The sequence below is a fragment of the Branchiostoma floridae genome, chromosome 5, assembly GCF_000003815.2.
Source record: "Branchiostoma floridae strain S238N-H82 chromosome 5, Bfl_VNyyK, whole genome shotgun sequence".
NCBI classification, from domain to species: domain Eukaryota; kingdom Metazoa; phylum Chordata; class Leptocardii; order Amphioxiformes; family Branchiostomatidae; genus Branchiostoma; species Branchiostoma floridae.
Genome location: NC_049983.1, coordinates 2,267,939 through 2,281,320, shown reverse-complemented (window position 1 = coordinate 2,281,320; position 13,382 = coordinate 2,267,939). Strand labels below are relative to the sequence as shown.

General features: G+C 40.5%; 1 protein-coding gene and 1 long non-coding RNA gene across 2 annotated transcripts; one reads left to right on the top strand and one right to left on the bottom strand.

Annotated features, from left to right (window-relative positions):
* Window positions 1-351: 351 nt before the first annotated feature.
* LOC118415163 (zinc finger protein 37-like) lies at window positions 352-3,425 on the bottom strand. Its single transcript, XM_035819544.1, has 2 exons — window positions 3,290-3,425; window positions 352-2,161 (listed from the first exon to the last, which is right to left on the bottom strand). Exon 2 carries the CDS (start codon window positions 2,157-2,159, stop codon window positions 1,101-1,103), a length of 1,059 nt encoding a protein of 352 aa, XP_035675437.1. The 5' UTR covers window positions 2,160-2,161; window positions 3,290-3,425; the 3' UTR covers window positions 352-1,100.
* A 1,502-nt stretch (window positions 3,426-4,927) lies between these two features.
* Window positions 4,928-12,044, top strand: LOC118415170. Its single transcript, XR_004831081.1, has 2 exons — window positions 4,928-5,163; window positions 10,995-12,044. It is a non-coding gene; the product is annotated as an uncharacterized LOC118415170 (long non-coding RNA).
* Window positions 12,045-13,382: the final 1,338 nt, after the last annotated feature.

Here is a 13,382-nt window from a genome sequence, read left to right as displayed (position 1 = left end):
ACTAGCAGATTGTTTACTAACGTCGTTTGTTGTGTGGGTTTATTGTTTACAGATATCCCAAGTACTTAACGAATTAGTATATTGGAAGTTCTAAAGCAGCTGTACACTAAATGTTGTATGTATATCTTCTTCATACTTGTGGTACATCATCATCAGTCACTGGGTTCTGCATCTACAGTCTTTAGAAAATCCTGCAGCTGCATTCAGTCTTCAATCTTTTCCATTGTGCTTTGCGGTAGATTAAATTTTGCTTTCTCTCTAAGATGGCATCATTGGCAATTAAGGAGGTTTGTAGTAGGTTAAAGAAATGCCCTAATTGTTCAAACAAGATGGATAGGTTCTGTGATTGGTTCAATGGGAAAGATGCCGTGATTGATAAGCCAGAATTTAAAAAAAAAATGTTGTGATTACTTAATAAAATAAAATTATGCTCTGTTTGGTTGACGAGGATGAAAAGGTGTTGTGATTTGTTCACCAGCATAAAAGATGCTATGGTTGTTTACCCGGGCTAGAGAGCTACTGTGATTGGTTAGGCAAGATAATAATATGTCGTAATTGGTCAACAAGGGCAAAAAGATAATGTGATTGGTTAACCAAGAAAGCACGGATGCCAGATAGCATGATTAGTTTAGTAAGTCAGAAAGGTGATTGGTTCAAATCAGCATGTAAAGAAATGATGCAACACTACGATCATGCTTCTACTTGACTGATTAAACGTGTTTGGACAAATGTATGCTTTTCTGAATGAAAGTTTGTGCCATAGCCAGGGACGCTTTCTTGAATTGGTTAATATACGTTATCAATTAACAAATATATCAGTACGAAGTAAATATTTCGAAGTTGAACAGGTCACATTTGTAGAGTACGTCCCAGCTAGATCTGCATGGAAGAGGACAAGGCGGTATGCTATGCATTTGTCACACTTGCAGTTTCAGCTTCCCTTGTAAGTGTTGCCAAATGTTTAGACAGCTGAGATTTCGTGGCTGCAGAGTAGTTATACCTATCAGGACTACAACTTTAAGGTTTGTGGGTTCTCATATGCTGGTATAAATCATTCTATCTAGACGTCCTGTACCCACACTCCCCACAATGGTTTCTCATCATTGTGCTTTCTTGTGTACCAAAGAATGTCGACCCAATTTGCACTTCTCTGCAGCAGAATAATTACACTGGTCACACTTGTAGGGTTTTTCACCAGTGTGTTTTCTTTTATGTAGATCCAATTTGGATTTCTCTACAGCAGAATATTCACACTGGTCACACTTGTACGGTTTCTCTCCAGTGTGGGTTCTCATATGTCGTGATAAGTGAGACGTGTCAGCTGTCCTGTACCCACACTTCTCACACATGTAGGGTTTCTCACCACTGTGTTTTGCTAAATGTTTATTCAATTCACCTTTTCGTGCTGCAGAATAGTCACACTGATCACATTTGTAGGGTTTTTCTCCTGTGTGGGTTCTAATATGTGTAGATAAGATAGACTTCCGAGCTGTCCTAAACCCACACTCCCCACACTTGTATGGTTTTTCTCCTGTATGGGTTCTTATATGTCGGGATAAGTGGTCCTTTTTACTTGTCTTGTATCCGCACTCTCCACACTTGTAGGGTTTCTCACCTCTGTAATTAACCACACGTCTTCCCATATTGCCTCTGCTCTCCTGTACCTGTGAGGTTGATGTGTTGTTAGGTTGGGGAAAGTTCACATCACACGTTTCCTGATCCATGCACATGTCTGTTGTCTGGGTCTCCCTACTGGCACTCTCTTTCCCAGGTTGCTCAGTACAGTCCATCTCCTTCCCATGGTGTTCTGCAGACAGTTTACCAGTAGAAAACTCATTATTGGACGCTCCCATTTCTGCTCTTAAACCGCACGTTCCGTCGATTGGAACGTCCCATTCCTCGTCCTGCTGCCGTCCCGTGTCTGTTGTCTGCTCCAAACTGCTGTAAGTTTTGTTCCAAGGATGTCCAGTTGGTTGGGTTGAGCCAAAGAAGTCGTAGGTTTCCTGGTCGTCACTGTGCGTTTCCTGGCACAGCACGCTCTCTTCTTTATCCTGTTGCCATCTAGTGCCTCCTGTCACCTCCTTTTTTATGTGCCTCTCGTTAATAGTTTGTTCCACATGAAGCTCTTTATTAGGCGGCAGACACGTGAATTCCGCCATCTCTATAATGATGATAACAAAATAAGGATAAGAAAAAATATGTTCTTTTACAAAGCTTTTACCAACCAGAAAAAGGGTACAGTCTAAAGATTGGAATTCGTGGACACATTTTCACTCCTCCGTTATTTTTCCAGTAACAAGATTTGAATATTTCATAGTGGATATTACAACATGGTTCATAATTCTATATTACAGGCAATATTAGCCACTTACTGGCTCATGGTAAAATCAGAATATATCCATACACCACAACAATACATTTACATAGAAACATAACAATCAATATACACATGCATATGCGCCTTCACAGGTTTTTCACTTTTTGACGTAATCTTTTTGGAACAATGGTTATGAGCACAGACTAAACAATGGTGTTACACGCATATATATCACCGTTTTATTGCAGGGCTCCCTTGGAAATCAGTTTTTTTTTTTTTTCGAAAACTGAGGGTTTTTTTTTCGAAAACTGAAGGGACTACAAGTACCATACAAGGTTGACAAATAAACGAAGTACATATTGCAGGCACTAACTGACTCATAGGAAAAAACAACAACAGAATATAGTCTAGCAACACAGGTACAGGGAAACATTAGAAATAGAATCCATATACACATGCGCCTCCAGATGTCTTAGACGTTATCTTTGTAGTAGAAAATAAGCACAGAATGTACAATAGTGTTAAAAGAGTGGACACGCAAATATAGCACTGTTTACACCATTTCACTGTCACTGCAGGTTCTTGGGAACTTCATGATTGTGCGAAAATAATGACTTTCTTATATAGGATACCAGGCTGAAATGAATTCCGCAGCTGCGCACCAAAAATGTGAACGATGTGCTATGACCAGGGTTTTCTTCTGTACAATGAAAAGTTTACTTGTAGATTAGTTTTAGCTGCACGACTATACCCATCTTCATTTATTATATCATTCATCTAATTAGATACAACATTTTTTTCCTGAGTAGTGACAGTATATTTGAGGTGCAAATCGATATTTGACATCACGCTTCAAAAATTTGAATGCCCCCCTCCCCATTGACTACCGATCGAAAACACACAAGGTCCTCTCATTCTACTTCACCGCCAAACAAGAATCAACCAGGCTTTAACGACAATAAAAGGCCATACCTGTATGTCTATGATACTAAGAGGTCTCAAAGTCTCCTGGAAATCGGTAAAAATCGTGTCAGTTTGGAGGATCTGAAAACGCAAGACGAGACGCAAAACAAAATGGCGCAAGTCTGCTCTCAAACGGGGTAAAGGTGAGGGGTCACAAACCTGATACTCGTGGGATAAATCACAGATCGCCGCATAGTGCGTTACTCTCCTGGATTTGAACCTAGCAAAAATAACGGTAAAAATAAAATGAAAGTAGGCACAATCCATTTATTTTGTGTTAGAGAACTCAAGGAAGAGTAGTGGATGTATTTCAACACTAATGGAGATTTCGTAATAAACAAAACAAACGTTCTACCTCAATTTCTACGTCTCAGAGTCAGTCAAGTTTTGACGGTTTAGGGCAATGGGTTTAATTTGGTTAGGCCAAGCCCGGTGGAATCCGGTATGAGCCGACATGCACAGGATTTCTTCCTCAATTCACACTTATATCTTGAAACACTGATGCCACAAGGATGCTGTTGGACTACGGTTCAAATCACATTATGTTTGTCTTGGTTTACACGTCTTCAGAGAACATATATAGTTAACACATATGTGCGTATAATTGGGAATGATAAAGCGTTCTATCAAATAGAGCAGAAAAATACAATTAAATATAACAATGTCAAAATGTTCCAGTATTCATATCATGTTGCCCTCCTCCCCACCGAAGAGGCGCATCACACTCAACGGGCACTTTTACGGGCACATGCCGGTGGGTAACAAGTACACGCAATTTCCCATGACTGCTCAGTTGGGGCGTTAAGAGATCATACATACACCTTGATACTGGTGCCGACTATTGTAATACTGGCCAGCTTTCCGATTTCTTTCACAGGGCGGCCAGTGAGGAGAGCGCCAGAAGCTCTGCACCTAGGGGGCCTTGGCAGCAAGACGTGGCCTGCCTCTGTCTGTCGAGGCCAAGCACAAGAACGGTGAGCTGCAAGCGGCGGCAAGGAAAGGGAGCAAGGACCGCTCCTAAGCCAACACAGAGGTTGCAGGGCGGAACGGAGTTGACAACACAGAAGTGGAAGGACGGAACGGAGTTGGGCACACCACCCCCCTTCCCCACGTCAACAAGACCACAAAGCCTGCAAGTATGTGACCTCGAGTAGTGTTACAGATACAGTACTCCCCCAAGTCGAGTCAAGAGAAAGCCCAGTGACTGTGAGTAGTGTTACAGATACAGTACTCCCCCAAGTCGAGTCAAGAGAAAGCCCAGTGACTGTGAGTAGCGTTGCAGATACTGTACTCCCCCTAGTCGAGTCAAGAGAAAGCCCGGTGACTGTGAGTACTAGTAGTGTACAGCTGATACTTTACTCCCCCAAGTCGAGTCAAGAGAAAGCCCAGTGACTGTGAGTAGCGTTACAGATACTGTACTCCCCCAAGTCGAGTCAAGAGAAAGCCCGGTGACTGTGAGTAGTGTTACAGATACTGCACTCCCCAAGTCGAGTCAAGAAGAAGCTCTGTGACCGTTAGTAGAGTTGCAGATACTGTACTCCCCCAAGTCGAGTCAAGAGAAAGCCCAGTGACTGTGCACCCCATTCATACAGAATCACCGAGATATCTGGTAGATTGGGGGTTGAAAATCAGCGAGAGGTATCGGTGTACGGTAGCACCGTGGTACCGTGCGGTATGACAATCAGCGACACAGATCGGAGATGATCGCCCTGTAACTTGGCGTAAGCTGATGATATTTAGGTAACCAGGCGCACGATTCGTGACCCTACTGATAGCTGGAGGTCACACAACAGTCAACATGGCGGCTGGTTCGGAGGGTCTAGGACCAGGAAACTCTCTTCCAACTTTCAAGCATATTTAATCCACGTCAACCAGTTCAACAGGTAGGTCTTATAACGTTAATCATGAGGCTTTGGTTTTCAATTTGATAATAATCAATGAGGTATGGAATAATTATAGTTTGAAAACCCGAGGCAGGATCCGGACCGGTAGGACCAAGGATAAACTTCATGCCAATATTATTGGCATGGCTAAATGTTGTGCGGGCAAAATATTGTAAGCCTCAGAGTACAGGTTTGTGGTCACTATGCCGTCATACCTGACTTGTGTCTACTACTTCTACTGCTGTCTAAGTATCACAGCTGGTAAAACTGAGGCTGTGAACAGCGGCACAACCAGATGCTCTGTGACGTTTTGGTCAAAAAAATTATGATGTTCATGAATAGGGGATAAAATTTTTGTAAATAATGCACAATAAATGTTTAAAAAATGTTTGACATAAAGCAACGATTTGCACTTCACAAATTCAAACAAACCTAACGTTACTAGTAGAGTTAGAGTTGACTGGCTTAAGCTACAGTGATTTTGAAGATTTTGCAGGAGAGGCCATTCACCACTCGCACACTTCCCATAATTCGCTACGCCAGGGTTCCGGATATGGATGTTACCACCGTTGCTCAGGGTGCGAAACCAGGGTGGAATCAGCTAAAACCTTCAGTACGAGGGCGACGAAGTATATAAAGTAATTAATGAGTTCTCCGGCAAATCTAGTACTTCTATTATTAGGGCTGAGAGCTTTGTTGTCAGAGGTATAAACTACATGTAGCCAGCACGCGGCTACACGTCTCCACTGTGGCTGTTACTTGGTTTCGCCCGATGACCTCACGGGTCACGACTTGCGTTTCGTCTGCAGCCTTTGTACTTTGTTGTCAGCAAGTGATTAAACCATGTCCTGTGCACTGTAACTATATTTGCCAGACAACTCATTAGTTTACTAGTATATGCTTTGCCACCCACGTACTGAAGGTTTTATAGCTGGTTCCATCCTGGCTTCGCACCCTGAGCAACAGTGCCGTAACATCCATATCTGGAACCCTGGCGTAGCGAATTATGGTGTGCAAGTGGTGAATTCATTTCAAACACTCATTCCAGTCTGTAACTGTTTTAACTTTTATCAAAAGTTTAGACTTTGCTTGATAAAGTAATGAAAAAAAGTAATATTGGACCTGTCTATAGGATGATACGGAGGACAACACAGGGCATCCTTTGATCAATATGGTGTTGTATATGTTGAGTGAACATTATTTGTCTAATCATACTTGCATATGCAATATAGGAGGCAAATTCTGCTCTCATTTAAATATAAATGCTGTTGTCAGTCTATAGACCGTACCACTTACTATGTAGAAAATTACAGGTAACCATCAATGGTTTCTTTATTTTCCCACAACACCTATATATACCAAGGGGGTCATGAGTTGGTTTTACGAAAGATGCACCACAACATTGGTATTGGTTGATGGCTCTGAAGAAATTATAGCCATGGGTGAGAGCAGCAAAAAATTCAATTCAGTTCTCAGAATTATAGTTTTGTAAGAGAAACCAGCTAGCCAGGCCCTATGCAGATCAAGTCAGATCGCTACTGTCACTGTTTTTATATTCCGTCACATAACGTTACAGGTGGTTTCAAACCTACACTTGTAAAATCACTACTAGGGGTGGGTACCGTTACAGAAATTTTAGTCCAGGTTCGGTTCAGGTCCAGAGGATCAGGTCCTCAAGATTTTTTCAGGTCCGTTTTTTTCAGACCAGTCCAAGAAGAAATTGCTATTTTACACAAACCAAACCACAGATCAAACCAGAAAAACTATTAGAGATATGCTTATTGTCTCTAAGTTGATGGCTGTTGTAACATTCATCATTTCATCGTTTTATGGGGGTGCATATGATCTCCAAGCAGACTCACGGTGGTGTAATATAAGGTTAATGACCTGCCCCGAGGTGTATACGGTGCCATAATTCATGGCCTGTTCCTATAACCACTGAATGTAGCGACGTTCATGAGCTGATTATAGGAATAGGCCATGAATTATAGTACCATATACACAGAAGGAAAGCGGGTCATTAAGTTTATTATCATATAGACATTGTCCGATACCTAGCCGTGACGACTCCAGAGGACGCATTCGCTTGTTACATAATATGGTCTAGTAGCCCATAGACGAGAGCCAGATTTTCTTCGTCCGGCGGCCATTTATCTTTTTGGTTGGGCCGGACTGCTACTCTCCCTGCCTTCCAAACCTTCTTACTTGTGTGGCTAAAAATGGCAATAGAATCCCACCACCATGTATCTCTTTGTACAAACACATCTTCAAACTGCCGCCATTTTGTGCATCCGCAGTATTTGGTGGCTCTTGTTCTAAGAGTTTTAAAATCTTCTACTCACACAAATCATGAACAATACTGAGAACGAGACCTACGCCTGTATTTTTTGGACCAATGGGAACCCTGGAAAAAGCGGGTAGTATATGGGATATTAATGACCTGGGTTATGGAGAGTCTCCTGATTGGTCCACGCCTCCTGGCTTTATGATAATATACATGTAGTATGAAACCCACTGTAAGGGCCAATGGTCTCAATTTGACAAGCTAACCTTTTTGGCCGGCTTTGATAGTATAATCATATAGCCAGGCGCCGTGGACCAATCAGAAGGCTCCCTTTCCCCCATAAACCAGGTGGTTATGAGACCATACCCACCTGCTTTTTCCAAGGTTCCCATTGGTCCAAAAATACTGGCATAGGTCTCGTTCACAGAGTGCTGTAGCTAGAGTACATGATTTGTCAGTAGAAGATTTTACAACCCTTGGAACAGAGCCACAATGAGTGAACAAAATGGCGGCAGTTCGGACGCGTTTGTAGTACATAGAGATAGATCCCAAACAGTAAACGCAAGGTGCAGGGAGTGTTGGTTAGATTTTATCGCCAAGCTACATAGGTAAGACGTTTCGAAAGGTAGGGAGAGCAAGAATCCACCCCGGCCAGCAAGAAAAAGGGCCGGACGAACACACTGGATCTCGTCTATGGGCTAACGTTACAATGTATGTAATATAATGCGCTCTTCGGAGTCTTCATGTCTAGATATATGACAATTTCTATATGATAATAAAGTTAATGACCCGCTTTCCTACTCCGACTCGGTCGCTTCATTCGTTGGTTATAGGAACCGCCATGAATTATGGCACCGTATACACCTCAGGGCAGGTCATTTATCGTACATTACGCCGCCGTATGATATGGACCGAATCTCCAACTTGAAGATGGACATTAGGTGCATACTCTTGTGGGAATGTTTACCAGTACAGGTACTGGTTACAGTACCCAGAAAATCATGTTGGTAGAGTCACGTAGACTGGTCCAAAATACTGGATATCAATATGCATCTATATACCAATTACTCTACCTGCTCATGAATAGACTTACACTTAACTTAAGTACAAACTTATTCTGTTACCAAAAGCATGTTATTCCTACCACAAAGATAAAACTTAGCACTGCAAAAAGATCGAAACATTTGAATATAAGCATTGAAATCAGGACCATCTTTGTTTTGAGATTCTCCATACATACAGACATCCATTAAGCACATGTTCTCAGCATATGATACATGAAGCCTAGATAACATTTTGTTCACTGTTTATTCCTGTCCCTGCCCTCAATGAAAACCACAGTTTATTACCTTGTGAACTTGTTCAGGTAAACATCTGGACCTGTACCTGTAAACCTCTGTGACTGATTACTAAGTAATGTACTTGTACCGGTGCCTGAGCCAATCCCAACTTACTGGTCACTAATGTAATTCTATAACATGCAGGAACAAGCTTCTTAAACTCAATTTCACAGTAAAAATCAGGAATGCTAGATTTAGTGTAGATATCTGATAACTGATAAGGTATCCCTTTTGCCTGAAATACTGGGTGCGTTATGTACTCAGGTCAGGTCTATTCGATTGTTTGGTGGGTAAATATCTGATCTGCCTGCATCAATGTAATCCCCCCCCAAAGAAAAATTAAAAAGCTGCTGCAAAAATAAGCAAATTGCTACTAATTGCAAGAGGATCGAATGACAAAGACAGTACCAAAGTCAAAGTAGTTGCAAATGAACAAACATGAAGAATCTATTGTTCAGTGTACTGTATACCATTCTTTAGTTTTATATGTCCATAGAATACCAAGTCTTCATGACCATGTTGATTTCATAGTGAAGTCAAGTTTTTTGTACCAAGCCATAAATTTGACAATAACTATCAATATGATTACTTTATCAAGCAGAAGTAGATCAAAATACACTGACTATAATCCTTTTTAATAACTTGCTAGTCATACGCATTATTATGCACCTATGCGCCCATTCAATGAAATACGAGTGTGTATATGTATCATGTGCATTTATCTATATACAGTGTGCATGTTTTTGTGTAAATAAGGCCTAGGAAAAAAAATGTTGTGTTTCCTGTTTCCCTACCTACCCTAAAAAAACCTGCCGACCCTAGACTTTTTTTGGGGGTGGGCAGTGGAGTCACATAGCACTTAGAATTTTTAATCAGCCTGCTTCCGTATTGAAGTAAAACACTGCTTGTCCTGTCTAATGAAGGATGAATGTATCTATCACGCACAAAATTAAAGTTTGAAATTAAAAGACAAGTGTCCGCCTGCATTTCAGTTTACTTTGTTCAACTGTATTGAAATATGTATCACTAGAGTTTTGGCCAGCCTAAAAAAAGAATACAAGAAAAAAAAAGATAATCCCTACCTACCGACCCTAATTTTTTCAGGGCTGAAACAGGAAACACAACATTTTTTTTCCTAGGCCTAAGAGTGTGTGTGCACACGCACATGCTTGTGCGTGTTTGTGTGAATATGTGTGTCATTGTGTGTGGCTATGTGAGTGTGTGCATGTGTATGTGCACGAATGTGTGTGTGTGTGTGTGTCTGAGAGTGTATCTGTGTCTGTACGTGTATGTGTGTGAGTGAGTTAGTGTATCTGTGTGTGCGCGCATGTGCGTGTATGTGTGTGTGTGTCTGTGAGTGTGTGGCTGGCTGGGTGAGTGTGTGTATGTATGTGTGCATGTGTGTGTGTTTGCATGTGTGTGTGTCAGTGTGTTTGTGTGTATGTGTGTGTGTGTCTGCATGTGTGTGTGTTTGCATATATGTGTGAACGTGTTTGTGTGTGTGTCTGTGAGTGTGTTTGTGCGTGCATGTGCATGTCTGCATGTCTGTGTGTGAACAGGGGTGTGTGTGTGTCAGTGTGTTTGTGCGTGTGTTTGTGAGTGTGTGTGTTTGTGCATACGTGTGTGTGTGTGTGTGTGTGTGTATGTGTGCCTGTGTGTGTTTGTGTGTGTTTGTGGGTGTGTTTGTGAGTGTGTATTTGTGCATGTGTGTGTTCATGTGTGTGTGCACAGGTGTGTGTGTGTTTGTGAGTGTGTTTGTGCGTGCATGTGCACATGTGTGTGCGAATGCGTGTTTGTGTCAGTGTGTTTGTGTGTGTGTTTGTGAGTGTGTGTGTGTGTGTGTGTGTGTTCGTGCGTGTTTGTGTGAGTATGTGTGTTTGTGCGTGCTTGTGTTCATGTGTGTGCAAATGTGTGTTTGTGTGTGTGTGTGTTCGATGAATCACAGGACAATGTCAAAAGCTTTAGTTACGACTGCCTACAGTACAGACGAAAATTGATACATCTCAGTAGTGTATTTACACTGGCAGGTCTTTATTGTTGTCATAGATCACAGATACTAATTATAATCTGATACATTTTATGTCTACCATAAGCTCCAAGAATAATGCAATACAGTCTCTCAGCTCTGTTACACCACATTCATGTCCATGACAACTGAATCATGTCCATCACAACTGATATATATTTTTGTGTTGCACATGCTATAGGTGCTGATGATACTCAACCCAGTCAGGCCACCAGTGTCTTATCTGTACACATGGGATGACAGCAGACAAGAAGCTGATTATGCAGTAATGGATTAACCTGTTTCTGCATGGAGGAGTCATCCATGAACACCAGCCAAGTCCTACTTTAGAAAAAAATGTGGAGGTGCAGTCTGTACTGTAGAAAGTTAAGCAACTGGTATAAGTGTATATAGATTAAACAATATGCAGTGTGCTGTGTCTGTAATTGTTAGAATGCCATTATTAATAAATCAGATTCAGATGCTCTTTGGATTGCAGATACAAAATACCTCACGTATCACCATTAATGCAATGTTGTGAGAAACTATTTTGCATATCAATTACAGTTACTTGCATTATATACCATAAATATATATGCTGTCAGTAATCGTACTTGTCCATTTAAGCATGACTGATTGAAAAGGGAGCAGTAACTTTCTGATGTTCTGTTCCTTTGAACAGCCTTAGAATGCAAGGCAACTATAGGGAAGGATAGAATCATTATACTATTTATGGATCTGTGTGTTTCAGATACTCTATCAAAAATAGGTATATGAGCAGTTTCTGATGAATTGATTTTGAAACCCAGCGTAACATGTTTATAGTGCAGTGCTTTTCACCATGTACACACATGTATGAGGTCACTGTCAATGTACATTTGTAAGATGTATGTGATGAGGCCTAGTGTGTCAGTCTTGCTATGCAATATTGCCACTCACATGATGATAGGGGTAACAAGAACAGGGAATTGATGGTTAAGAAGCTTTTATTTTGCTTTTGTTTTGTGTGAAGATAATCTGAATAATCTGGATTGATCTATTTTTCCATATCAGTTTCTTACATAACTGCAATTCATGAATTTTCCTTATTTGCAAATGTATACAAAACATAAAGTATTTGCAAGGATGTGCAAGGATTATATCCATTTGTATGAAAAGTGTTGCCTTTTCTTTACAAGTATTGGATCCCTTTTGTCAAGCTTTACTTTACAATCAAGTCATCATTTAATAAACAGTGGTCTTGATAAACACAGTGAGTCATCAGCTTTATGAGTCCATAGTTTTAGGGCAGGTAAGCAGTCATCATCAAGATTCCTTATTTAAGGATGAATCAGGTTGGTTAACTTACCATGGTGATGGAAGGGCTCAAAACAAAGCCACCACATGCGTAGTTTTTAAGTTTGACAGTTTTTGCATAAGTGACACTGAATCAACTGACATTACAAATTACTTTAAAGTGTTGTTTTAATGTGATGTCTCTTCTAATCAACAAAACGTTTGGCTAGCACATCTGTGTATATTATCATTACCTCCATAATATATTCATGGAGGTTATATTTTTACTTAGTCTTTGTGTGTGTGTGTAAAGAAGATAACGGCTGGCTGGATTGGTTTGATACTTGATAGGTATAAGTTTACGAATAACGGATTCATGTTGTTGGTATGTAGGTACATGTTACTAGGTACATGTAGCTTAGGCCAAAATATACAAAATGAAATATGAATTATGCAAAACGGGTATCATTTGCATGATAAATAAGAATATATTAATCATATCAGTTTTTTCAATGCATCATTTGTCACGGACACTGTATGGCCTTGGCATTTGGGTGGCAGATAGCTTTTTATGGCAGGACAAGGTGGGGCAGGTTTGAGCTCCCTAACGTGTGATTTTGGAACTACAGGGGTGATTTTGTCATTCCGAAGAGTATAACTGAAGAGAGGAACAGCGTATTTCCATCATTTTAGGCGTGCAGGTTGCTTAGGCAAAGATTCTCATAATGATTTACATATTATGCAAATGAGGACTTGATTTGCATAATCAATCAGGAAATTGAATGATTCTATTGTTTTCCATAACTGGACTTAAATAAATGGAAGTCCTTTCAGTTGTTCAAATTACATGAAAAGACTTGAAAAAAATTAATGAAATTATTACTCATACTGTTGATCATCATAATTGAGTAGGCTTCAAAACTCGCCCGAATACGTTGATGACACACCACGCTTGGGCACATTCTACAGTACCGCTAAATGTCGCTAGCTAGTAATAGACTATCGCTAATGTATATAATTCTTTTTGTTGCTTATGAATAAATTCATCAAAACGCTTTCTGAAGGCAATTTCACAATTGGAATATCAACATACCTATGCTTGCTAATTGTGCAAATCATTATTGGTGAATAGAAGAATCTTAAACTCGATAAAAATAAAGAGAATCGTAACGGTGCTGTACAGGTATAGTTCGGGCAAAAATGAAGAAAGATCAATTGCTTATATCTTAAAGTAGATTGACGGGAGATCATAACTTACAAAGGGGCATATAGATCACCATATTAGCCTATCGTGGTGAAAATTTCTCTGACAAAT

Excerpts from the sequence above, each read along its gene's own strand:
- LOC118415163 (XM_035819544.1), bottom strand. The coding sequence starts at position 2,159 with ATGGCGGAATTCACGTGTCTGCCGCCTAATAAAGAGCTTCATGTGGAA.